The sequence below is a fragment of the Anolis sagrei genome, chromosome 11, assembly GCF_037176765.1.
Source record: "Anolis sagrei isolate rAnoSag1 chromosome 11, rAnoSag1.mat, whole genome shotgun sequence".
In the NCBI taxonomy this organism is placed as follows: domain Eukaryota; kingdom Metazoa; phylum Chordata; class Lepidosauria; order Squamata; family Dactyloidae; genus Anolis; species Anolis sagrei.
In genome coordinates this window covers 31,979,149-32,002,995 of record NC_090031.1, presented here as the reverse complement: position 1 = coordinate 32,002,995, position 23,847 = coordinate 31,979,149, and the positions used below count along the sequence as shown (strand labels likewise).

General features: G+C 44.2%; 1 protein-coding gene across 1 annotated transcript; it reads right to left on the bottom strand.

Annotated features, from left to right (window-relative positions):
• Positions 1 to 1,509: 1,509 nt before the first annotated feature.
• On the bottom strand, positions 1,510 to 21,540 carry UNC119 (unc-119 lipid binding chaperone). The gene is made up of 5 exons (XM_060756772.2): positions 20,940 to 21,540; positions 5,289 to 5,402; positions 5,024 to 5,126; positions 2,877 to 3,049; positions 1,510 to 2,783 (listed from the first exon to the last, which is right to left on the bottom strand). Exons 1-5 carry the CDS (start codon positions 21,247 to 21,249, stop codon positions 2,671 to 2,673), a joined length of 813 nt encoding a protein of 270 aa, XP_060612755.2. The 5' UTR covers positions 21,250 to 21,540; the 3' UTR covers positions 1,510 to 2,670.
• Between the last annotated feature and the right edge of the window lie 2,307 nt (positions 21,541 to 23,847).

The window sequence follows — 23,847 nt, the reverse complement described above, 5'->3', positions numbered from 1 at the left end:
GACCCTATGTATCTATCTAGTTTCCTACCTATGTATCTATCTGCTTTCCTTTTTATCTATGTATCTATGCATCTGTGTATCTATTTATGCATCTATGACTTTATGTTTCTTATCTAGTTTCCTACCTATGTATCTATCTGCCTTCCTTTTTATCTATGTACCTATCTTCCTATGTATGTATCTACCTATGCATCTATGTATCTATTTATGCATTGATTTATGCATCTATGTATCTATTCATGCATCTATGACTCTATGTATCTATCTAGTTTTCTATCTATCTGTCTTCCTTTTTATCTATGTATCTTCCTATGTATGTATCTATGCATCTATTTATGCATCTATGACTTTATGTATCTATCTAGTTTTCTATCTATGTATCTATCTATCTCTTCCTTTTTATCTATCTCTATCTTCCTATGTATCTATCTATGCACCTATTTATGCATCTATGACCCTATGTATCTATCTGCCTTCCTTTTTATCTATGTATCTATCTTCCTATGTATCTATTTATGCATCTATGACTCTATGTATCTATCTAGTTGCCTATCTATCTATCTATCTATCTATCTATCTATCTATCTGACTGTCTTCCTTTTTATCTATGTATCTATCTTCCTATGTATCTATCTATGCATCTATGACTCTATCTATGTATCTATCTAGTTTCCTATATCTATGTATCTCTCTGTATTCCTTTTTATCTATGTATCTATCTTCCTGTGTATGTATCTATGCATCTATGTATCTATTTATGCATCTATGACTCTATGTATCTATCTAGTTTCCTATCTATGTATCTATCTGCCCTCCTTTTTATCTATCTTCCTATGTATGTATCTATCTATGCATCTTTCTAGTTTCCTATCGATTTTCCTTTTTTCACTATGTATGTATCTATCTATGAATTTACCTAGGTATATATCTCTCTATGTATCTATCTCTCCCAAAAAGGGAAGGCATTTCTTCCAAAATGTATTTATTTATTTATGTATTTACAACATTTCTACCCCGCCTTTCTCACCCCGGAGGGGACTCCTGTATATGTATGCTTATATATGTGTGCGTAGTATGTATGTGTGTATATATATATATATAGTATGTGTATATTATGTTTGCATATGCGCGTGTGTGTGTGTGTGTGTGTGTGTATATATATATATATATATATATATATGTCTAGTATATATGCATATGTGTGTATATAGTATGTGTATAGTATGTATGCATACGTTTGTGTGCATATATATGGTATGTGTGTGTGTATGTATATATGTGTGTGTATACACATACCAGATATCGGTATCTATTCTATGGTGTGTGTGTGTGCATGTATACACACACACACACACACACTATATATATATATATGTACACACACATACACCAGATAGAGCTACATACACACATCAAGTGAATACACACACATACACCATATATAAATAAGATACCATTTACACACACACACTTATCAGACAACCATACAATTCATACAAACAAAAAAGGTTTCATCATAATCTTATTTAATTTCTTTTTCTGTACATTTAGGATTTCTTTCCTCTGATATAGAACCCCATTTCGCCAGCTGCGAATAAAACCCTTCTGTTCTGATTTATTAAATAGCATCCTATTAATGTGGACCAACTAGAAAACAAAATTCAACGCTATCTCTGGAGAGTCCTCTGTCTCAATGGGAAACCGTTCAAAAATGATGGGACTACAAAACCCATCGTCCCCATGTCCAATCGTTTTATGCACAGGAAGGGAATTTGCACTGAAAAGAAGGGTCTTTCTAGCTCTCTCCCTCTCACAATTTTGGGAGAATTTCTGGTGAAAGGACATTCAGCCTAGACGTTTTGTTTGGACCCACACAAATGCAGATACTGAGCCAAAACACACAGGAATACACACAAAAAGAAAAATTAAACTGAGTGAAATTGCCTTCCCTTAATCTCCATTCGAAGGGCCAACTATTTACTCTAATTGGAAAGGAAAGAGATAAATAATAAAACCTTGGAAAGTAGGTTTGCACTCTTGGGTCAATGGAAGAGCATTTTGGAGGAAGCCCCCTCGTAAATTACGAATATATGATGAATACACCGCAAATCGGGGATAACATCAGCTTATCAGACCGTTCGAGGTGCGAGGAAGACGAGAATGAATACGACATTAACATACGGACCCCTTATCCTTCCAACAACATCAACGGGGATCTCGCGTTTTCACAGTAATGGAGAAGTGCTCCCCATAAACCCCCCAAAATGAGAGATCTATTCGGTCCCCGGACAAGACTTTTTGAGTCTCCCCAACACCCCATAGGCTACCAAGTCAATGGGTTATTTTAGTACTCCTCCTTGTGCTTTGTGTTCAAAGAGTGAAGGAATCCGAATCCAAAGTCTCTGCTCCGGGGAGCCTCCAAGGAGCTGAAATCCGACAAAACGAGGGGAGGGGGCATTGTGTCCCAAAAGATCCGAGACTCGAAATATACCTTTGTCCTACACAGTGCTATGATTTTCGAGGACGATGGGAGAGGCGGGAAACGGGGTCTTTCCTCGTGAAGCTCAGACTAAACGCAAAACTCCCATTTCCGCGCCGCCGATGTCCTCTGTGACGCCGATGCGCGGGACCCGGGGCCCGTTTCCTACAGGGAACTACATCTCTCGTGGGTCACGGCCCGCCGCTGTAGGAATAGTCGGCTTTGTTGTGCATGACCAATTTGTTGTCCACAAAGTAGAAACTGTCCGACTGGGTCTCGTAGGGATGGATGATCATTTCTTGGACTGGGAAGGAAAAGAAGAAATATGATTAAGGGGGACGGAGCATTGCACCCGCAGCTTTGTTTGGGGTTCTAGGGACTGAATGGTGCTACTCACTGAGGTCTTCAGAGAGCTGAGGGAACTCATAGATGTGCTCGCAAGTGTTCTTGCTGCTGGGGATGCAGAAGCCGAACTCAAAGTCGAAGCTCTTGAGGAGCTGGTCCCGGAAGTAGTGCCGCTCGATCATGCGGAAGTTGTTGATAGGCTTGTCACCCACCGTGAACTCCACCCTGGGAAAAAGGGAAGTAAAGGCGTGAGCAGACCACTGATTTGTCATTTGGGGGGGGGGGGGGGAGAGAGTAAAACACACATGTGAATTCCTCCTCTCATGATCTCCTCCAGTTGTGCAATGGGACTGACCGCCTCCAAGGCAAGCCAAGACAAGTTCCTACCTAAGACACTGCAGAGTCTTGGTCACAGCAGAGATTCATATCCCACCTCTGACCTTTTTTAGTAGGTCACCGCTTGGATAATAACATTCCTTTATTTTATTATTATTTACGACATTTGATATCCTGCCCTTCTCACCCTGAAGGGAACTCGAAGCAGCTTACAAGTTATATGTACATACAATCTATATAAATAAAAATGTAATGTTTGTTTGTGGGATTTAACATAACTCAAAAACCACTGGATGAATTGACACCAAATTTGGATACTATACACGTATCAGGCCAACGAGTGACCATAAAAACAGTGAAAAATACAGCAGAAAAGACTTTAAAAGCAAAAAATAAAAATACATTATAACACATGCGCAAAACCACATATATAAACACAAATACACATATATACACATATACGTAAATATATATATACACACACAAAGCACATATACACAGACTGGGCCACAGCAATACATGGCAGGGGACAGCTAATATATTATATTATTAGCATAGCACAATATTAGTATTATATATTACTATACTGTACTATACCACTATACTGTAATATTATTAGTAAAATTACATGTAATAACCAATTTTTAGTTACTTTTTCGTTAAGTAACTGTGCCAATGGGGAACCTTAGGAGCTCCTTTCCCTCCTCATCGTTACAGCTATTGGCTACACCAAAGATGTGCGAATGTTTCTGAAACTTGGGGGGAACAATGCCCTGGATACCTTGTGTCATTGTGTACAAAATCAAATAGAAACGTTATTTATTTATTTATGACATTTATATCCCACCCTTCTCATCCCAAAGAGGACTCAGAGCTACTTACAAGTTATATGTACATACAATATATTATATTATTAGCATAGCATATTAGTATTATATTTTACTATACTGTACTATACCACTATACTGTAATATTATTAGTAATATTATATGTAATATAAAATATATATTATATTGTATTATTAGTATTCTATTATATTACATTATAATATTATTATCAATATTATATGTGTATACAATATATTAGATTAATCCACTGAGCTGCTGAACTTTCTGACCAAAAGGTCACCAGTTCAAATCCAGGGATTGGGGTGAGCACCCGTTGTTAGCCCCAGCTTCTGCCAACCTAGCAGTTCAAAAACCTACAAATGTGCGTAGATCAATAGATACCGCTCCGGCAGGAAGGTAACTGCTCTCCATGCAGTCATGCGGCCACATGACCTTGGAGGTGTCTATGATCAACGCCGGCTCTTTGGTTTAGAAATGGAGATGAGCACCAACCCCGAGAGTTGGATATGACTGGACTTAATGTCGGGAAAACCTTTACCTTTACTATACAATATATTATATGATTAGCGCATCACAATATTAGTATAGTGTCCTATACCACTATACTGTAATACCTAGACTCCTTGGGAGGTTTACTCTTCAGTCATTGCTACTTAGAACTATTTACAGGTCTGCTATCAGTATACAGAGATACTCACAAGCATAGCAAGACATGCTGTGGACCCACAGGGTGAGAACCACTGCTCTAGGGTCATTCCTTTCATAATCCTTTCAGTGGAATGTGCTGTGACCACATGTTCATTAGAACTGTATTTTTACACAATGGAATTATATACAATGCATTTTGATCTAATACAGAATTTTCTACCTGGCACGAGTTGTGCTGGAGGACCTAGGAAATGCCTAGAGATGACCTATTTTAGAACTGTGGATCCTATTGGAAGGAAGGACTTCCGGACTAAGACTGCTATAGCGTTGCACTAAGAAAGCCTTTAAAGGCATCCCGGCGACTTACGTGGCTCCAACTTGCCGCAGCCGAAGGAAGGCCGGCGTGAACTGGTAGCGCACAAACCGCCCAGCGTTGGGGTCGATGTCCTTCTTGTTGCTGTGTTCACGCTCTGGAACATAAAATAGATAGATATCAACACAGAGAAAGACATCCCCTTGAGCAGAGAGACTCCATCCACTGCTCTCAAATGCATTGAATTTATATTCATCAAAATGGGAGCAAAAACCAGACCGAGCTCACTTATTATGAGGATTGATGGCCGGAAACGTACCTGAAGCTGAGGGTTTGGTGATCTCAAACAAGACGGTGCCGGACTCCATGTCTCTGATTTTGAAGCGAGTGAAATCTATCTTGTACACATTCTCCTCTGGGGTGCATAAATAATCTGGAAAGAGGGGGGAAACAGCCTCGTTAAGGAAAAATCCTACAAATTCATAGAGTTAGAACCCACAAAAGCTATTGAGTCTGACCTTGCGCCAGGCCTTGAGTCCCAATTTTGACAGGTTCATATGAATTATATCAATATTAACATATAATATTCTATTAATACGAATATAGTATTATTATTTATTAATTTATGACACTTATAAGCCGCCCTTCTCACCCCAGAGCGGCTTACAAGATATATATACATACAATATATTATATTATTAGCATAGTACAATATCAGTATATGTTGTAATATTATTAGTAATATTACATCTATATAAATAAAAATGTAATGTTAGTTTGTGGGATTAACATAACTCAAGAACCACTGGACCAATTGACATGAAATTTGGATACAAGACACCTATCAGGCCAACGAGTGACCATCACTCACAAAAACACTGAAAAACACAGTGGAAGAGATTTAAAAAGCCAAAATTTAAAAAAAATACAACTCATGCGCAAAACCACATAATAATAATAATAATAATACTTTATTTGTACCCCACTATCATCTCTCCAAGGGACTCGGACATATATACACAAACACACATACACATATACACAAATACACACAAAACACATATACACAGACTGGGCCACAGCAATGCGTTGCAGGGGATGGCTAGTGTAATATAAATATATAATTATAATATATTAATCAATAAAATCAAATGTTAAAATATAATAATAAATATTATACTACTATTAAATAATGACATTATTATTAGTAGTAGTAATAGTAGTAGTAATATCCCATTCTTATATCTTAATTCAGACCCTAATGCTATAAATAATGACTGGAGGGCTATATAAACACCCTATTATTATTATTATTATTATTATTATTATTATTATTATTGGCATCATTATTTATATCCACTCTTGCCTTTTAATTGAGGCCCTAATGCTATTAATAATGACAGGCAGGAATATATACACACACCTCCTCCTCCTATTATTATTATTATTATTATTATTATTCACTCTTATTACTTGATTGAGATCCTAATGCTAAGGAGGGCCTGATTCTGGCAGCCTAAGAACAAGCCATTAGAACCAATGCCATCAAAGCCAGAATTGAAAAGTCAACGACAGATCCCTAGCGTAGACTCTGCAAGGAAGCAGGCGAAACAATCGATCCCATCCTCAGCTGCTGCAAGAAGATCACGCAGACAGACTACAAGCAGAGGCACAACACCATTGCTCAGAGGATTCATTGGAATTTGTGCCACAAATACCATCTGCCTGCAAGAAAGAACTGGTGGGATCACAAGCCGGAAAGAGTTACAGAAAATAAACATGCCAAACTCCTCTGTTATTTCATCACAATTTTGTTCTGGATTCAGACAGACAGAGTTTTGGAGCATAATACTCCTGACCTCACAATCGTGTTAAAAAACAAAGTATGGATCGTTGATGTTGCAATCCCAGGTGACAGCAGGATTGCAGAGAAACAACTGGAAAAGCTGACACGTTATGAGGATTTGAAGATCGAACTGCAAAGACTCTGGCACAAGCCAGTCAAGGTGGTCCCAGTGGTGATCGGCACACTGGGTGCAGTGCCTCAAGACCTTGGCCTGCACTTAAACACAATAGGCGGTGACAAAATGACCACCTGCCAGCTGCAAAAGGCCGCCTTACTGGGATCTGAACACATTATTCGCCGATACATCACACAGTCCTAGACCCTTGGGAAGTGTCTGACATGTGATTCAATACAACAGCCAGCAGAGTGTCTGCTGTGGACTCATCTTGTTGTGTTTCTAATAATAATAATAATACATCACACAGTCCTAGACCCTTGGGAAGTGTCCGACATGTGATTCAATGCAACAGTCAGAAGAGTGTCTGCTGTGGACTCATATTGTTGTGTTTCAAATAATAATAATAATAATAATTATTATTATTATTATTTATATCCACTTTTATTTCTCGATTGAGACTCAAATGATGATAACGATAATACTAATAAAGGCAGGCAAATGGGCAGGCAACTTCCTTTTCGGTGGAAGTTGCAACCGCAATGCCATTTCAATGCACTGCGCTGAGCAGAAGCATAAGTAATGCAAAGCAGGCATGCCCATTTGCCTAATTTATGCACGGCCTTTGGGTCGCTGCTGCCGTGCTAAGAGGCTTTGCCCTCTGACAGCCAAAGTGATAAGCGGCTTTGCGGGCCAGAAATGGCCTTTTGTCAAAATGGGCCAGGGACGGGACTTTCCCTCCGCATCCTGAGTTGCCCACTTTGCGACGGCCATTGGGTTTGGGGATTCTGGGATCTGCAGTACATAGATTGGCCATGCTATTCCAACCGGGGATCCTGGGAGATGGTCCAACCATTGCCATGGCAGCAATACTGGGCCAGGGTTGCCGTGGAGTCCATGTCACTGATGTGGATACGTTCGTGTGTGCAAGGCTAGAAGTGCTTTGGTTTGGGTTTTGGAATATTGGGACATCTATAATGCATACGACAGTTAGAGGAAAGTTTCACCTTGTCTTCTGTGCTATATAATATAATATATTGTATATACATATAATATTTATAATATTACAATGCAATATAATAATAATATATTATAATTATATATTTATAGTACATGTAATATTACTAATAATATTACAATATAATGATATAGTACAATTTAGTAATATTTAATACTGATATTGTACTATGCTAACAATATAATATATTGTATGTATATATATCTTGTCATAAATGTCATAAATAATGAAATATAATGAGACACAAGTCGAAATAAGACACTCATTATGCTCATCATACAATGCTGCTCCATGCATCCTTTGGGGACACATGTCCAAACTGTAATAATAATAATAATCTACATGGATACGTAAAACCCACAAGCCATTAAAACAAAGGCCTTCCACTGATGTCACAAAGGGCCACTTCACCTAGCCTTTCTGGAGCAAACATATATGCAAACAGATACACATACGCATGATGAGGTTATTATTATAATATTTATTTTTAAATATTATTATTATAATTCTCAAGAGATAGAAGTTGGGGAATGTGACTTCGGCTCAGATTCTTAGGGTTGGAAGGGGACCCCCAAAGGTCATCTAGTCCAACCCAATTGCATGGCTGCTGCTGATTATTACTGTTGTTATTATTATTGGAGAAAAAGGAAGGGATTAACACGGTGCAAAAGCCCCATCTGCACCTTTCTCCACAACGCGGTCACCGAACAAGTCTGTTGCTTAACCAGCTTTGGTTGAGTAACCGACCGGCGAGGTCAGCTGCTCTCTTAAAAGACGTCAGGTCTAAGACGAAAACGCTTCTGGAGCCATAGAGAGACCCAGAAAGACCTAGAAGGTGAAGGCATGCATCCAAAAGTAGGCCAGGAAGAACTTCCCTGGACAGCCCTTGTGAAGAAAGGCAGTTTTTCTAAGGCTGTGTCCATGCTACATCCAAAAGCACAGAAACCAGGAGCTAAGGAATACTGAATATTGAAACAAAACTGAATGGTGAGAAAGAAGTTTTGAGTTTCAACGGTTGGAAAATGATGCATCAAACACACACACACACACACACACACACACATATAGCCCCATGGTGGTGCAGCGGGTTGAATCACTGAGCTGCTGAACTTGCTGACCGAAAGACTGGAGGTTCAAATCTGGGGAGCAGGATGAGCTCCCACTATTAGCTTCAGCTTCTGCCCACCTGGCAGTTCAAAAACATGTAAATGTGAGTAGATCAATAGGTACTGCTCCGGCAGGAAGGTAAGGGCGCTCCATGCAGTCATGTCGGCCACATGACCTTGGAGGTGTCTACGGGCAATGCCGGCTCTTCAGCTTAGAAATGGAGATGAGCGCCAACCTTCAGAGTTGGATATGACTAGACATAATGTCAGGGGAAAACTTTCCCTTTACATCTCTCTCTCTATATATATATACACATATATTCGTGGATGCAGAATCTGTGGATAGAGAGGGACAACTGGGATGATACTGTTATCATTTATTATTGCTATTATATTTATGGACGCTGAATCCATGGATACGGAGAACCAACTATAATTATTTTTAATAATAATATCAGTGGATGCAGAATCTGTGGATACAGAGGGAAGATTGTAATGCCTTTCAATAAGAAGAAAATCCATGGATGCAGACAGCTAATGGTAATGATTTTCTGTAATAGGCAGTAAGAGTACCTAAAGCTTCGGAGAGCTTCTGCTCAACCATTTCAAAGCTCCCTGCTTGAGCAGTGATGGCACGTTCGTCAGCATAGATTAAACATGTACGTGTTTTGGATGGATTAGGAATCAGCTGGTTTTCCCTGTAATAGGCAGTAAGAGCACCTAAAGCTTCAGAGTTTTTGTTCAACCATTTCAAAGCTCCCTGCTTGAGCAGTGATGGCACGATCGTCAGCATAGATCGTTTCCTCAGAGCTCGAGATGCTTGTCTGTTCTTAAGGTGGAAAGCATATGTCTGCGTTTTAGATGGATTAGGAATCAGCTGGTTTTCCCTGTAAGAGGCAGTAAGAGCACCTAAAGCTTTAGAGAGCTTCTGTTCAGTTATTTCAAAGCTCCCTGCTTGAGCGGTGATGGCATGATCATCAGTATAGATCGTTTCCTCAGAGCTCGAGATGCTTGTCTGTTCTTAAGGTGGAAAGCATATGTCTGCGTTTTAGATGGATTAGGAATCAGCGGGTTTTCCCTGTAAGAGGCAGTAAGAGCACCTAAAGCTTCAGAGAGCTTCTGTTCTACCCTTTCAAAGCTCCCTGCTCGAGCGGTGATGGCACGATCGTCAGCATAGATGAACCTCTCTGTCCCTTCTGGCAGTGGCTGGTCATTTGTGTAAATGTTAAACATTGATGTAGCAAGCACGGTCCCCTGAGGCAGGTCGTTCTTCTGTTTTCGCCATCTGTGTCTCTGACCCTGGTACTCAACAAAAAAGCTCCTGTTACTCCCCCTTATTTCTTTAGGAAGAGCGCTGACTAGCCAAAACTAACACAACAAGGACAAATGTAAGATATGACACTTAGGCAGAAAGAAATGAAATGCAAAGATACAGAATGGATGATGCCTGGCTCGACAACAGTCCACGCGAGAAAGGTCTTGGTGAGGAACAAGTTGAACGTGATCCAAGAGTGTGATGCAGCAGCTCAAAAAGCCAATGGGATTTTGGACTGCATCCAAAGAGGTCTAGTGTCTACATCGAGGGAAGAAGTCACGGTGCCTTCGGATTCTACTTTGGTCAGACCACTTTACCTGGAAGATTGTGTCCAACACAGTTCAAAGTAGTAGATTTGTATTGGGGGTTGTCTGTTTCAATACATATTTTGTCATTGGTTTTTTTGTGGGTTTTTTATGTTTTTTATTTTCTTGTCCTTAATTTTTAGTTTTAATCCATTTACACCCAAAAATTCAATAAATACTATTTAAAAAGAGAGAGCGAGATTGACTCTAAGCCAGAAGGTGTCCAGAGGAAAAGGGTGACTAAAATGATCAATGGTCTGGAGTCATGAATAATCCCCATGAGGAGCGCCTTAAAGATGTTTAGCATCTGGGGATGTTCAACAGTGGAACTCTCTGCTTTGGAATCCTGCAGAAGAGAAGGCTGAGAGGAGACATGAGAGCCATGTATACAAGAACTTCCTGACTGTGAGAGCTGTTCAGCAGTGGAACTCTCTGCCCCGGAGTGTGATGGAGGCTTCTTCTTTGGAAGCTTTTAAACTGAGGCTGGATGGCCATTTGTTGGGGGTGCTTTGAATGAGATTTTCCTGCTTCTTGGCAGGGGGTTGGACTGGATGGCCTATGAGGTCTCTTCCAACTCTATGATTCTATACGTGTAAGAATGTCATAAGGAAGAGGGACAAGCTTGTTTTGAGACTAGGACTCGGAATAATGGGTTCAAACTACTGGAAAGAACTTCCAGACCATACGAACTGTTCAACAGTGGAACTCTCTGCCTTGGAGTCCTTTGGAAGCTCATTCCTTGGAAACTTTGACACAGAGCCTGGATAGCCATCTGTCGGGGGTGCTTTGATTGTGCTTTTCCAGCACTGAAGGGTGTTGGACTAGATGACCCATGCAGTCTCTTCCAACTCTATAATTCTATGAAATAGCACAACTGACCTTTGGAACGTAGCGCTATACGTAGATGATATTTGCATGGTGTGCACCGATAGACTGCAATACAGGGGCCAATTTTGACTCCGGAGCCGTTCCATCATCCGTTTTTCCTTGGCGGATCAACCTCCTATTTTTAGCTCGCCTGTCCCCGTTTCGTTTGAGCCGTGGCAACCGCTAATGAACTTATCTTAACCAAATCCCTTTGAGGTAAGGCATTATCTCCTTGTTCCCCAGATGGGTTTTGGCGTGTGTTTGTGCGTTGGTGCGAGGAGGGTTCGCCAGGTGTCCCTGCGTCATTCAGGTGGATTTCTGTTCTTTTTTTTGCAGCCAGGAGCTTAGCCAACCACCAACTGTTCTCTGCACAGAGACGGCGGCTCGCTTGGATATATTATGCACTAGTTCCATAGGTTTTGATTGTAGTTCTGGTTATTTTGTTAAAAGTATAGTTGGCCCTCTATATCCACAGATTCCGCATCCATAGATGTTGTATTATTATTATTATTATTATTATTATTATTATTAGACCAATCTCCTTGTTATGCCATGTTTACAAAGTTCTGGACAAACTTATTTTGCATAGAATTATGGAAAAAATCAACACATGTATGATCCCACTGCAAGCTGGTTTCAGGAAACGCAAAAGCTGTTGAACCTGACTCAGCACATAGAAGATGGTTTTGAAAGGCAGCAGGAGCTGTCTTCACAGATTTGTCAGGAGCTTATGATACTGTAAATCATCACCTCCTCCAGCGAAAAATCTATAATATCCCAAAGGACGACCACCTCACCCACTTCACAGGAAACCTGCTACAAAACAGGAGCTTTTTTGTTGAGTTCCAGGGCCAGAGAAGCAGATGGTGGGAACAGAAGAATGGCCTGCCTCAGGGGAGTGTGCTTGCTCCATCAGTGTTTAACATTTACACAAATGACCATTCACTGCCAGAAGGGACAGAGAGTTTCATCTATGCTGACGATCGTGCCATCACCACTAAAGTAGGGAGCCTGGACATGGTTGAACAGAAGCTCTCCGAAGCTTTAGGTAATCTTGCTCCCAATGTTCAACATTTATACAAATGACCAGCTACTGCCAGAAGGGACAGGGAGTTTCATCTATGCTGATGATCGTGCCATCACCACTCAAGCAGGGAGCTTGGAAATGGTTGAAAATAAGCTCTCCGAAGCTTTAGGTGCTCTTGCTCCCAATGTTCAACATTTATACAAATGACCAGTTACTGTCAGAAGGGACAGAGAGTTTAATCTATGCTGACGATCGTGCCATCACCACTCAAGCAGGGAGCCTGGAAATGGTTGAACAGAAGCTCTCCGAAGCTTTAGGTACTCTTGCTCCCAATGTTCAACATTTATACAAATGACCAGCTACTGCCAGAAGGGACAGAGAGTTTAATCTATGCTGATTATCATGCCATCACCACTATAGCAGTGAGCTTGGAAATGGTTGAACAGAAGCTCTCCGAAGCTTTAGGTGCTCTTGCTCCCAATGTTCAACATTTATACAAATAGAATCATAGAGTTGGAAGAGACCTCGTGGGCCATCCAGTCCAACCCCCTGCCAAGAAGCAGGAATATTGCATTCAAATCACCCCTGACAGATGGCCATCCAGCCTCTGTTTAAAAGCTTCCAAAGAAGGAGCCTCCACCACACTCTGGGGCAGAGAGTTCCACTGCTGAACGGCTCTCACAGTCAGGAAGTTCTTCCTCATGTTCAGGTGGAATCTCCTCTCTTGTAGTTTGAAGCCATTGTTCCACTGCGTCCTAGTCTCCAGGGAAGCAGAAAACAAGCTTGCTCCCTCCTCCCTGTGGCTTCCTCTCACATATTTATACATGGCTGTCATATCCCCTCTCAGCCTTCTCTTCTTCAGGCTAAACATGCCCAGCTCTTTAAGCCGCTCTTCATAGGGCTTGTTCTCCAGACCCTTGATCATTTTAGTTGCCCTCCTCTGGACACATTCCAGCTTGTCAATATCTCTCTTGAATTGTGGTGCCCAGAATTGGACACAATATTCCAGATGTGGTCTAACCAAAACAGAATAGAGGAGTAGCATGACTTCCCTAGATCTAGACACTATGCTCCTATTGATGCAGGCCAGAATCCCATTGGCTTTTTTTGCCGCCACATCACGTTGTTGGTTCATGTTTAACTTGTTGTCCACGGGGACTCCAAGATCTTTTTCACACGTTCTGCCAGGCCTTGTCCCCCATTTTGTATCTTTGCATTTCGTTTTTTCTGCCTAAGTGGAGTCTCTTGCATTTGTCCCTCTTGAACTTCATTTTGTTAGTTTTGGCCCATAGTTTTGGACAGAGTTTGATCTATGCTGATAATCATGCCATCACCATTCAAGCAGGGAGCTTTGAAACGGTCAAACAGAAACTCTCTGAAGCTTTAGGTGCTCTTAATGCCTATTACAGGGAAAAACAGCTGACTCCTAATCCATCTAAAATGCAGACGTGTGCTTTTTACCTTCAGAACAGACAAGCATCTCAAGCTCTGAGAATGACCTGGAATCCCACAGGAGCACTTCCTACACCCAAATACCTGGGAATTATCCTGGATTTTCTTCTGACTCATAAGAAGTACTGCTTGGCTATCAAGCAAAAAGTAAGTGCTAGAAATAATATCGTACAAAAGCTGACTGGCACAACCTGGGGATCACAACCAGACACAATGAAGACATCTGCCCTTGCATTTTGCTACTCTACTGCTGAGTACGCATGCTCAGTGTGGAACACATCTCACCACGCTAAAGCAGTAGATGTGGCTCTTAATGAGACATGCCGCATTATCACGGGATGTCCACACCCAACATCACTGGAGAAATTATACTGTTTAGCCAGTATTGAACCACCTGACATCCGCCTGGAAGTAGCAGCCAATAATGAAAGAACAAAGGCAGTGACATCTATGGCTCATCCCGTTTGGATATCAGACAACACGCCAACAGCTTAAATCAAGAAATAGTTTTCTAAGACCTACAGAGATACTCGCAGGAAAACCTCAGCAAGCAAGAGTCCAAAAGTGACAGGCTAAAACGCGGAACCTCAATCAGTGGCTGATGCTGGATGAGAGACATCATTCAATTTGTAGCCAAAGAAGGTTGTACAACCTGTGCTGGATGGGGTCCCACTCCCGCTGAAGACACAAGCGCGCAGCTTGAGGATTCTCCTGGACTCATCGCCAAGCCAGGAGACCCAGGAGGACCTTCGCACAATTACTTGTGCACCGTACCTTGAGAAGCCGGACTTGGCCATGGTGGTCCATGCTGTGGTTATATCCCATTTAGACTACTGTAACGGGATCTACATGGGGTTGCCCCTGAAGAGTGTCTGGAAACTTCAATTAGTTCAGAGATCTGCAGCCAGGTTATTGATAGGTGCTGGACACAAAAATTAAAGATTTCCCCTGACCCACTTCTATTTATCACAGGACGCTGAAACTGCACATGTGTAATGATATAAGTCTCTTTAGGTTAGGATACAATTTACAACCCAGAACTGATAACAGTTTTGATTTTACAGGTGCTGAAGTGACTTGAATTGACATTAAAACAATTCTGAAATCACAGGGCACGAAGCAAAACCCTGAATTTTTCCAAAATGGCTTGGATGCTTGGGTTAAACGATGGCGTCTATGTGTCCAAATTGATGGTGACTATATTGAAGGGTAGTTTTGAGTAGAGGACAGTTCAGGTTACAATCTGGAGAAACTTCTGCTCTTCTAGGTTCATCCAGAACATTTTTATGACCCAGGAGGCAAAACTTTTTGATCCACCCTCGTATTAAAAAAATACGAGTATTCATGTTTGCACCCATATAGGGCCATTGATAAAGAGGAAAGTCTCATAGGCCATGATTGGGATGGAAAAGCGGAGGCGAGCATAAAACCCGAACTCTCGAGTGACCGAATTACGAGAGCCCTCTCTTTCCTCATCCGGGCTAATCAGGTTTCCGTCACCGAGGGAGGCCCTCTTTCTGTGCGTGAGGCCAAGAGAATTAATCCGGGCAATCGGAGAGCCGGCAGAAGGAGTCGCCTGCTGCTTAATCCCGGAACGAAGATCGGAACAGAGAAAGTTTGCTGGATGGAAAAAAAGAGGTGTGGAAAGGGCCACTTCACTATCTTTGTTATTCTTTCTTGGTCTTCCTAAATGTTTGGGACTTTGCTTCCCAGAAGATGCTGCTTCCGACTCGGGAATCCCAGAGTCGAGAGTCCCAAATGTCTGGACGATCCAAATTTGGGAAGGATTGAGACTCAATCCTGGAAAGAGCAATCTCCAAAACAACAGCCAGGCAAGGCAAGCCATGTGTACAGTCACGCTCCCTAGGTTGTTGTGTGTTTTCTAGGCTGTCTCGCCATGTTCTAGAAGCATTCTCTCCTAATGTTTTGCCTCCAACTATGGCAGGCATCCTCAGAGATTGTAAGGTCTGCTGGAAACCAGGAAAATTGGGTTTATTTATCTGTGGATATATTTTTCTAGTTTCCAACAGACCTCACAAACTCTGAGGATGCCTGCCATAGATGTGAGTGAAACATCAGGAGAGAATGCTTCTGGAACATGGCCATACAGCCTGGAAAACACACAACAACCCAGTGATTCCGACCATGAAAGCCTTCAACAATTCATGCTTCCTAGGTTTTCAAAACTGCCACTGAGTGAGCCAAATGCGTTTTCTTTTGGGGTCTCGTAAGCCACTGTCTATTGAGTCTATTGATGGGAAAGCTGTGTCGGCTGCACTATAATGCCTCCAGTGAGTAGGATCCCAATTCACCAAGGAAAATCAGAATTCTTTTTCATGGGAAGGCTGGAGAACCAAGCCAAGGATGCAGCAAAAACATCACCATCATTATTAATATCATGATTTTGTTTATTAAGAATAGACAAGCATCTTGAGCTCTGAGGAAGGGACAGAGAGCTTCACCTATGCAGATGATCGTGCCATTACCACTCAAGCAGGAAGTTTTGAGATGGTAGAACAGAAGCTCTCCGAAGCTCTAGGTGCCCTTACCACCGACTACAGGGAAAACCAGCTGATCCCCAACCCATCTAAAACACAGACATGTGCTTTTCATCTCAAGAACAGACACGCATCCCGAGCTCTGAGGATCACCTGGGAAGGCATACCTCTGGAGCACTGCAGCACACCCAAATACCTGGGCGTCACTCTGGATTGTGCCCTGACTTGCAGGAAGCACTGCTTGGCTATCAAGCAAAAAGTGGGTGATAGAAATAAAATTGTTCGGAAGCAAACTGGCACAACCTAGGGATCACAACCAGACACAGTGAAGACATCTGCCCTTGCGCTTGGCTACTCTGCTGCTGAATACACATGCCCAGCATGGAACACTTATCATCATGTTAAGACAGTGGATGTGGCTCTTAATGAGACATGCTGCATTATCACGGGATGTCTACACCCAACACCGCTGGAGAAATTATACTGTTTAGCCAGTATTGAACCACCTGACATCCGCCGGGAAGTAGCAACCAATAATGAAAGGACCAAGGCAGTGACATCTCTGGCCCATCCTCTATTCGGATACCAGCCAGCACGCCAACACTTTAAATCAAGAAATAGTTTTCTAAGATCTACAGAGATGTTTGCAGGAACACATCAGCAAGCAAGAGTCCAAAAGTGGCAGGCTAAAACCCAGAACCTCAATCAGTGGCTGATGTCGGATGAGAGACTCCATCCTGGGTACACAGAAGATGGAGCAATGTGAAAGGAGCTGAACAGACTACACTCTGGCAACATAAGATGCAGAGCCAAGCTTAAGAAATGGGGCCACAAAGTGGAGTCCACGACATGCAAGTGTGGAGAAGAGCAAACCACAAACCAGCTACTACAACGCGATCTTAGCCCTGCTACATGCAAAATGGAAGGCCTTCTCACAGTGACACCAGAGGCACTCCAAATCGTCAGCGCAAATTGAGTATCATGCCAAGTTTTTAACTTTGTTTGTGGTCTTCATACATTATCGCTGTATTCTCAATTCACTTTGGACACGATAAATAAATATTGTTTATTTACATCCCGCTTTTTCTCTCCACAGGGAGACCCAAAGTGGTTAGAATGATGGAGAAACCCAAAACACTACAACAGGGTCTCTTTTCAGGCTCTAAATGGCTCACTTTTGGGGATGCACAGGGCACGAATGGAGACCTTTGGGGGGACCTTTTAGTGAATGAAGCCCACTGCGTCCAATTCACCCCCTTATTGGTTGCTCTCTTTGGAGGAACTTTATAATTCCTGCCTCCTTAAGAAAGCTCAAAATCTTTTACCCTGTTGAACTCTATGGTTTCACACGGATGTCGGATTTCGGGTTGTGCAACAGCGATTAGAACATGGAAGGATGGTTGCTTTGGTTTTGTAATTCCACCTATATAATGTGTATCAGGGATGGGGCTTAATTTCGTCGTACGGTGTCCAGTGACAACAAAGTTATTCTAGTCTATTATTGCCTCCAAAATAGGAGTCGTCCTCCTTTACTGGAGGCAAGGGGGGACCCTTGTCTGAACCCCATTGAGTTCAATCCTGGCCCTGTATTCTCCCCAAAGTAAGAAGGTCCTTCTCCCAATGGAGATGTTTAAGAGGACCCTTTTCCAAAGTCAGTGGCATGCAATGCTGAGCCTAAAAGAGGGCCCTTCTCACAAATGGAAAAGCTTTCGAGGTGATCCTTGCACGAAACCCATTTGCATTCACCCCTTCATTACACCCCCAAAAATAAGACCCTTCCCCCAAGTGGAGAGCTTTAAAGGGTACCCTCAAGTGAAGCCCGTTCCACGCAATTCGCCACCCGAAAAAGGATACTTCTTCCTAATGGACAGCTTGAAAGAGAACCCTTCCTCTAAAGTCCACAGCACACAATCTGCCCCTTGATCTCCCCCCAAAAGAGAAGGTATATCTCCCAAAACGGAGAGGTTTTTGGGGGCCCTGTCTCCCAAATGGAAGAGGTTTAAAGGGGGCCTTTTAGTGAACTCCTTTGCTTGCAATACATCCCTTTATCCCCCCACCCCCAAAGGAAGGCCTTCCTTCCTTCCTAGAGTTGATAACTGCCAGGTGGAAATGGAAAGGTTTGGGAGGACCCTCTTCCTGAACCCATTGCTTGCAAATTTCCCCTTTTTTCTCCTTCAAAATGACTCAATCCTTCTCCCAAAGGGATGAGCTTCAAAGGACATTCCAGTGCTTGCACTTCACCCTCTTATCCCCCCAAAAGAGGGCCCTGTTTCTTTCCTAGTGTTGATAATTGCAAGGCAAATTGAGAGGTTTGGGGGGACCCTCTTCCCAAGCCTATTGCTTGCAATTACCCCCCCCCCCCCCACCAAAGGAGATGAACCTTTCCCCAAAGGATGAGCTTCAAAGGGGACCCTGTCACTTGCAACCCACCCCTTTGTCTCTCCAGAAGAGGGCCCTATTTCCTTCCTAGTGTTATAACTGAAACACAAATGGAGAGATTTGGGGGGACCCTCCTCCGAAGCCCATTGCTTGCAGTTATCTAATATATTTCCCCCCCAAAATGAGGCTATCCTGCTACCAAAAGGATGTGCTTCAAAGGGAACCCCATTACTTGCCATTCATCCCTCTCTCTCTCCAAAAGAGGGTCCTGTTTCCTTCCCAGTGTTGATATATCTGCAGGGCGCAAATGTAGAGCTTGGGGGGGGGGGGGGCTCTTCCAAAGCCAAATACTTGCAAATTTCTTTCTTTCCCTCCCAAAATGAGACTATCCTGCTCCCAAAAGGATGAGCTTCAAGGGAGATTCCATTACTTGCATTTCCCCCCCTCTCTCTCCAAAAGACCTCATTGATTGCATACACCCCTTTATCCCCCCCAAAAGAGGGCCCTGTTTCCTCTCTAGTGTTGATATCTGCAGGATGCAAATGGAGAGGTTTGGGGGGACCCTCTTCCCAAGCCTATTTCTTGAAGTTAACTAATATATTTCCCCCCAAAAAGGACATGAACCTTTTACTAAAAGGATGAGCTTCAACAGGGACCCCATTACTTGCAATTCACCCCTCTGTCTCTCCAAAAGAGGGTCTTGTTTCCTTCCTAGTGTTGATATCTGCAGGGTGCAAATGGAGAGGTTTGGGGGGACCCTCTTGCCAAGCCTATTGCTTGCAAATTTCCCTTTATTTCCGCCCCAAATGGGGATGAGCCTTTCTCTAAAAGGATGAGCTTCAAAGGGGACCCCATTACTTGCAACTCACTCCTCTCTCTCTCTCCCAAAGAGGGCCTTGAGTCCTTCCTAGTGTTGATATCTGCAGGGTGCAAATGGAGAGGTTTGGGGGGACCCTCTTGCCAAGCCTATTGCTTGCAAATTTCCCTTTATTTCCGCCCCAAATGGGGATGAGCCTTTCTCTAAAAGGATGAGCTTCAAAGGGGACCCCATTACTTGCAACTCACTCCTCTCTCTCTCTCCCAAAGAGGGCCTTGAGTCCTTCCTAGTGTTGATATCTGCAGGGCGCAAATGGAGAGGTTTGGGGGGACCCTCTTCCGAAGCCCATTTCTTGAAATTATCTAATATATTCCCCCCAAAAAGGAGATGAAACGTTTCCTAAAAGGATGAGCTTCAATGGGGACCCAATTACTTGCAATTCACCCCTCTGTCTCTCCAAAAGAGGGCCTTGTTTGCTTCCTAGTTGATATCTGCAAGGTGCAAATGGAGAGGTTTGGGGGGACCCTCTTGCCAAGCCTATTGCTTGCAAATTTCCCTTTATTTCCGCCCCAAATGGGGATGAGCCTTTTCCTCAAAGGATGAGCTTCAAGGGGGACCCCATTATTTGCAACTCACTCCTTTCTCTCTCCCCCAAAGAAGGCCTTGTTTCCTTCCTTGTTGATATCAGCAAGGTGCAAATGGAGAGGTGGGGGGGGGGACCCTCTTCTCAAGCCCATTGCTCACAAAGTACCCCATATTTTCCCCCCAAATGGGGATGAGCCTTTCCCTAAAAGGATAAGCTTCAAAGGGGACCCCATTATTTGCAACTCGCCCCTCTGTCTCTCTCCCAAAGAGGGCCTTGTTTCCTTCCTAGTTCATATCTGCAAGGCGCAAATGGAGAGGTATGGAGGGACCCTCTTCCCAAGCCCATTGCTCATAAAGTACCCCATATTTCCCCCCAAAAGGGGAAGAACCTTTTCCCAAAAGGATAAGCTTCAAAGGGGACCCCATTACTTGCAACTCACCCCTCTGTCTCTCTCCCAAAGAGGGCCTTGTTTCCTTCCTAGTGTTGCTATCTGCAGGGCGCAAATGGAGAGGTATGGGGGGACCTTCTTCCCAAGCCCATTGCTTTGTGTTAACTAATACATTTCCCCCCCAAAATGAGACGACCCTCTCCCCAAAAGGATGGGCTTCAAGGGAGACCCTTCTTTCCTTCCTTCCTTACCGGAGGTGATCTTGGGGAGGCCCAAGACATCCTCGGGGCTGATGCTGGCCTTGCGGAGGAGCTCCTCCTCGCTGCAAAGGGCCGAGGAAGAGGCCCCCGAGGAAGAGGAGGAGGAGGAGGCCGAAGATGGGGGGGCAGCCGCCGCCGCTCCCCCGGGGCCCATTCCTCCTCCTCCTGCGGTGCCAGCGCTGCTCCCCTTCTTCACCTTCATCTTCCCACCGGAGACGATGCCGCTTCTGCTTCGGGTCACAGAAGGGAGCGGATCTGCAAAGGAAGAAGAGGAGGAGGAAGAGGAGAGAGAATGGCTCATCCCCCCTTAAGCGCCTTTGCTGCAAATCCGCCGCCCCGCCCCTCGGGGAAAGGGGAGGAGCCAAAGCAGGCAGGGGGGAGGGAAGGAAAGAAGGGAGGGTGTCCTCTGAGCATGTGCAGAGTGCCAAGCAAAGCAAGAGGAATCAGAGAAGGAGGGAGGCGCTTCCTGGCTGGGAAAAGGGATGCTGGGGGGAGAGGTGGACATGCAAGTAGGGGAGGGGCTTGGGAATGTGTCCTCTGAGCATGTGCAGAGTGCCAAGCAAGGCAAGAGACATCAGAATGGAGGGAGGAGCCTCCTGGCTGGGAAAAGAGATGTTGAGCATGTGCAGAGTGCCAAGCAAGGCAAGAGGAATCAGAAAAGGAAGGAGGAGCTTCCTGGCTGGGAAAAGTTGGACATGCAAGGAGGGGAGGGGCTTGGGAATATGTCCTCTGAGCATGTGCAGAGTGCCATTGGAGTGCCAACTGTTGGAGGGCCGGATTATTACCCAGGCTCTTCCTGGGTGGGAAGAGATGGACATGCAAGGAGGGGAGGGGCTTGGGAATGTGTCCTCTGAGCATGTGCAGAGTGCCAAGCAAGGCCAGAGGAATCAGAAAGGAGGGAGGACCCTCCTGGCTGGGAAAAGGGATGCTGAGCATGTGCAGAGTGCCAAGCCAGGCAAGAGGAATCAGAAAAGGAGGGAGGCGCTTCCTAGCTGGGAAAAGGGATGCTGGGGGGAGAGGTGGAAAATGCAAGGAGGGGAGGGGCTTGGGAATGTGTCCCCTGAGCACGTGCAGAGTGCCAAGCAAAACAAGAGGAATCAGAAAAGGGAGGAGGGGCTTCCTGGCTGGGAAAAGGGATGCTGGGGGAAGAGATGGACATGCAAGAAATTTATTTATTTATTTATTTAAACCATTAAAGAAGGGAGGGGTTTGGGAATGTGTCCTCTGAGCATGTGCTGAGTGCCAAGCAAGGCAAGAGAAATCAGAATGGAGGGAGGAGCCTCCTGGGTGGGAAAAGATGGACATGCAAGGAGGAGAGGGGCTTGGGAATGTGTCCTCTGAGCATGTGCAGAGTGCCAAAGAAGGCAATAGGAATCAGAAAAGGAAGGAGGGGCTTCCTGGCTGGGAAAAGATGGACATGCAAGGAGGGAAAGGGCTTGGGAATGTGTCCTCTGAGCATGTGCAGAGTGCCAAGCAAGGCCAGAGGAATCAGAAAAGGAGGGAGGAGCTTCCTGGCTGGGAAAAGTGGTGCTGGGGGGAGAGGTGGACATACAAGGAGGGGAGGGGCTTGGGAATGTCTCCTCTGAGTATGTGCAGAGTGCCAAGCAAAGCAAGAGACATCAGAATGGAGGGAGGAGTCTCCTGGCTGGGAAAAGGGATGCTGGGGGGAGAGGTGGACATGCAAGGAGGGGAGGGGCTTGGGAATGTGTCCCCTGAGCATGTGCAGAGAGCCAAGCAAGGCAAGAGGAATCAGAAAAGGGAGGAGGGGCTTCCTGGCTGGGAAAAGGGATGCTGGGGGGAGAGATGGACATACAAGAAATGTATTTATTTATTTATTTAAACTATTAAAGAAGGGTTTGGGAATGTCTCCTCTGAGCATGTGCAGAGTGCCAAGCAAAGCAAGAGGAATCAGAATGGAGGGAGGAGCCTCCTGGGTGGGAAGAGATGGACATGCAAGGAGGGAAGGGGCTTGGGAATGTGTCCTCTGAGCATGTGCAGAGTGCCAAGCAAAGCAAGAGACATCAGAAAAGGGGGGAGGGGCTTCCTGGCTGGGAAAAGATGGACATGCAAGGAGGGGAGGGGTTTGGGAATGTGTCCCCTGAGCATGTGCAGAGTGCCAAGCAAGGAAAGAGGAATCAGAAAAGGAGGGAGGAGCTTCCTGGCTGGGAAAAGGGATGCTGGGGGGAGAGGTGAACATGCAAGGCGGGGAGGGGCTTGGGAATGTGTCCCCTGAGCATGTGCAGAGTGCCAAGCAAGGCAAGAGGAAGGAGAAAAAGAAGGAGGAGCCTCCTGGCTGGGAAAAGGGATGCTGGGGGAAGAGACAGACATGCAGACAGGGGAGGAGCTTGGGAATGTGTCCTCTGAGCATGAGCAGAGTGCCACGCAAGGCAAGAGGAATCAGAAAAGGGAGGAGGGGCTTCCTGGCTGGGAAAAGTTGGACATGCAAGGAGGGAAGGGGCTTGGGAATATGTCCTCTGAGCATGTGCAGAGTGCCAAGCAAGGCAAGAGAACATTTCTCCTGATGTTTCGCCTGCATCTATGGCAAGCATCCTCAGAGGTAGTGAGGTCTGTTGGAAATAGGACAATGGGTTTATATATCTGTGGAATGGCTGGTGTGGGACAAAGGACTTTTGTCTGCTGGAACTAGGTGTGAATGTTTCAACTGACCACCTTCATTAGCATTTGAAGGCCTGGCTGAGCCTGGGAAAATCTTTTGTTGAGAGGTGTTAAGATGTGCCTGGTTGTTTCCTCTCTGCTGTTTTGCTGTTGTAATTTTAGAGTTTTTTAATACTGGTAGCCAGATTTTGTTCATTTTCATGGTCTCTTCCTTCCTGTTGAAATTGTCCACATGCTTGTGGCGTTCAATGGCTTCTCTGTGTAGTCTGACATGGTGGTTGTT

Bases quoted from the DNA above. Each gene is read 5' to 3' on its own strand.
- UNC119 (XM_060756772.2), bottom strand. From the start codon at position 21,249: ATGAGCCATTCTCTCTCCTCTTCCTCCTCCTCTTCTTCCTTTGCAGAT. The intron at 5,127-5,288 runs GTACGTTTCCGG...TTTATGTTCCAG, and splicing joins CACCAAACCCTCAGCTTCAG to AGCGTGAACACAGCAACAAG. The intron at 2,784-2,876 runs GTGAGTAGCACC...TTTCCTTCCCAG, and splicing joins TCAGCTCTCTGAAGACCTCA to TCCAAGAAATGATCATCCAT.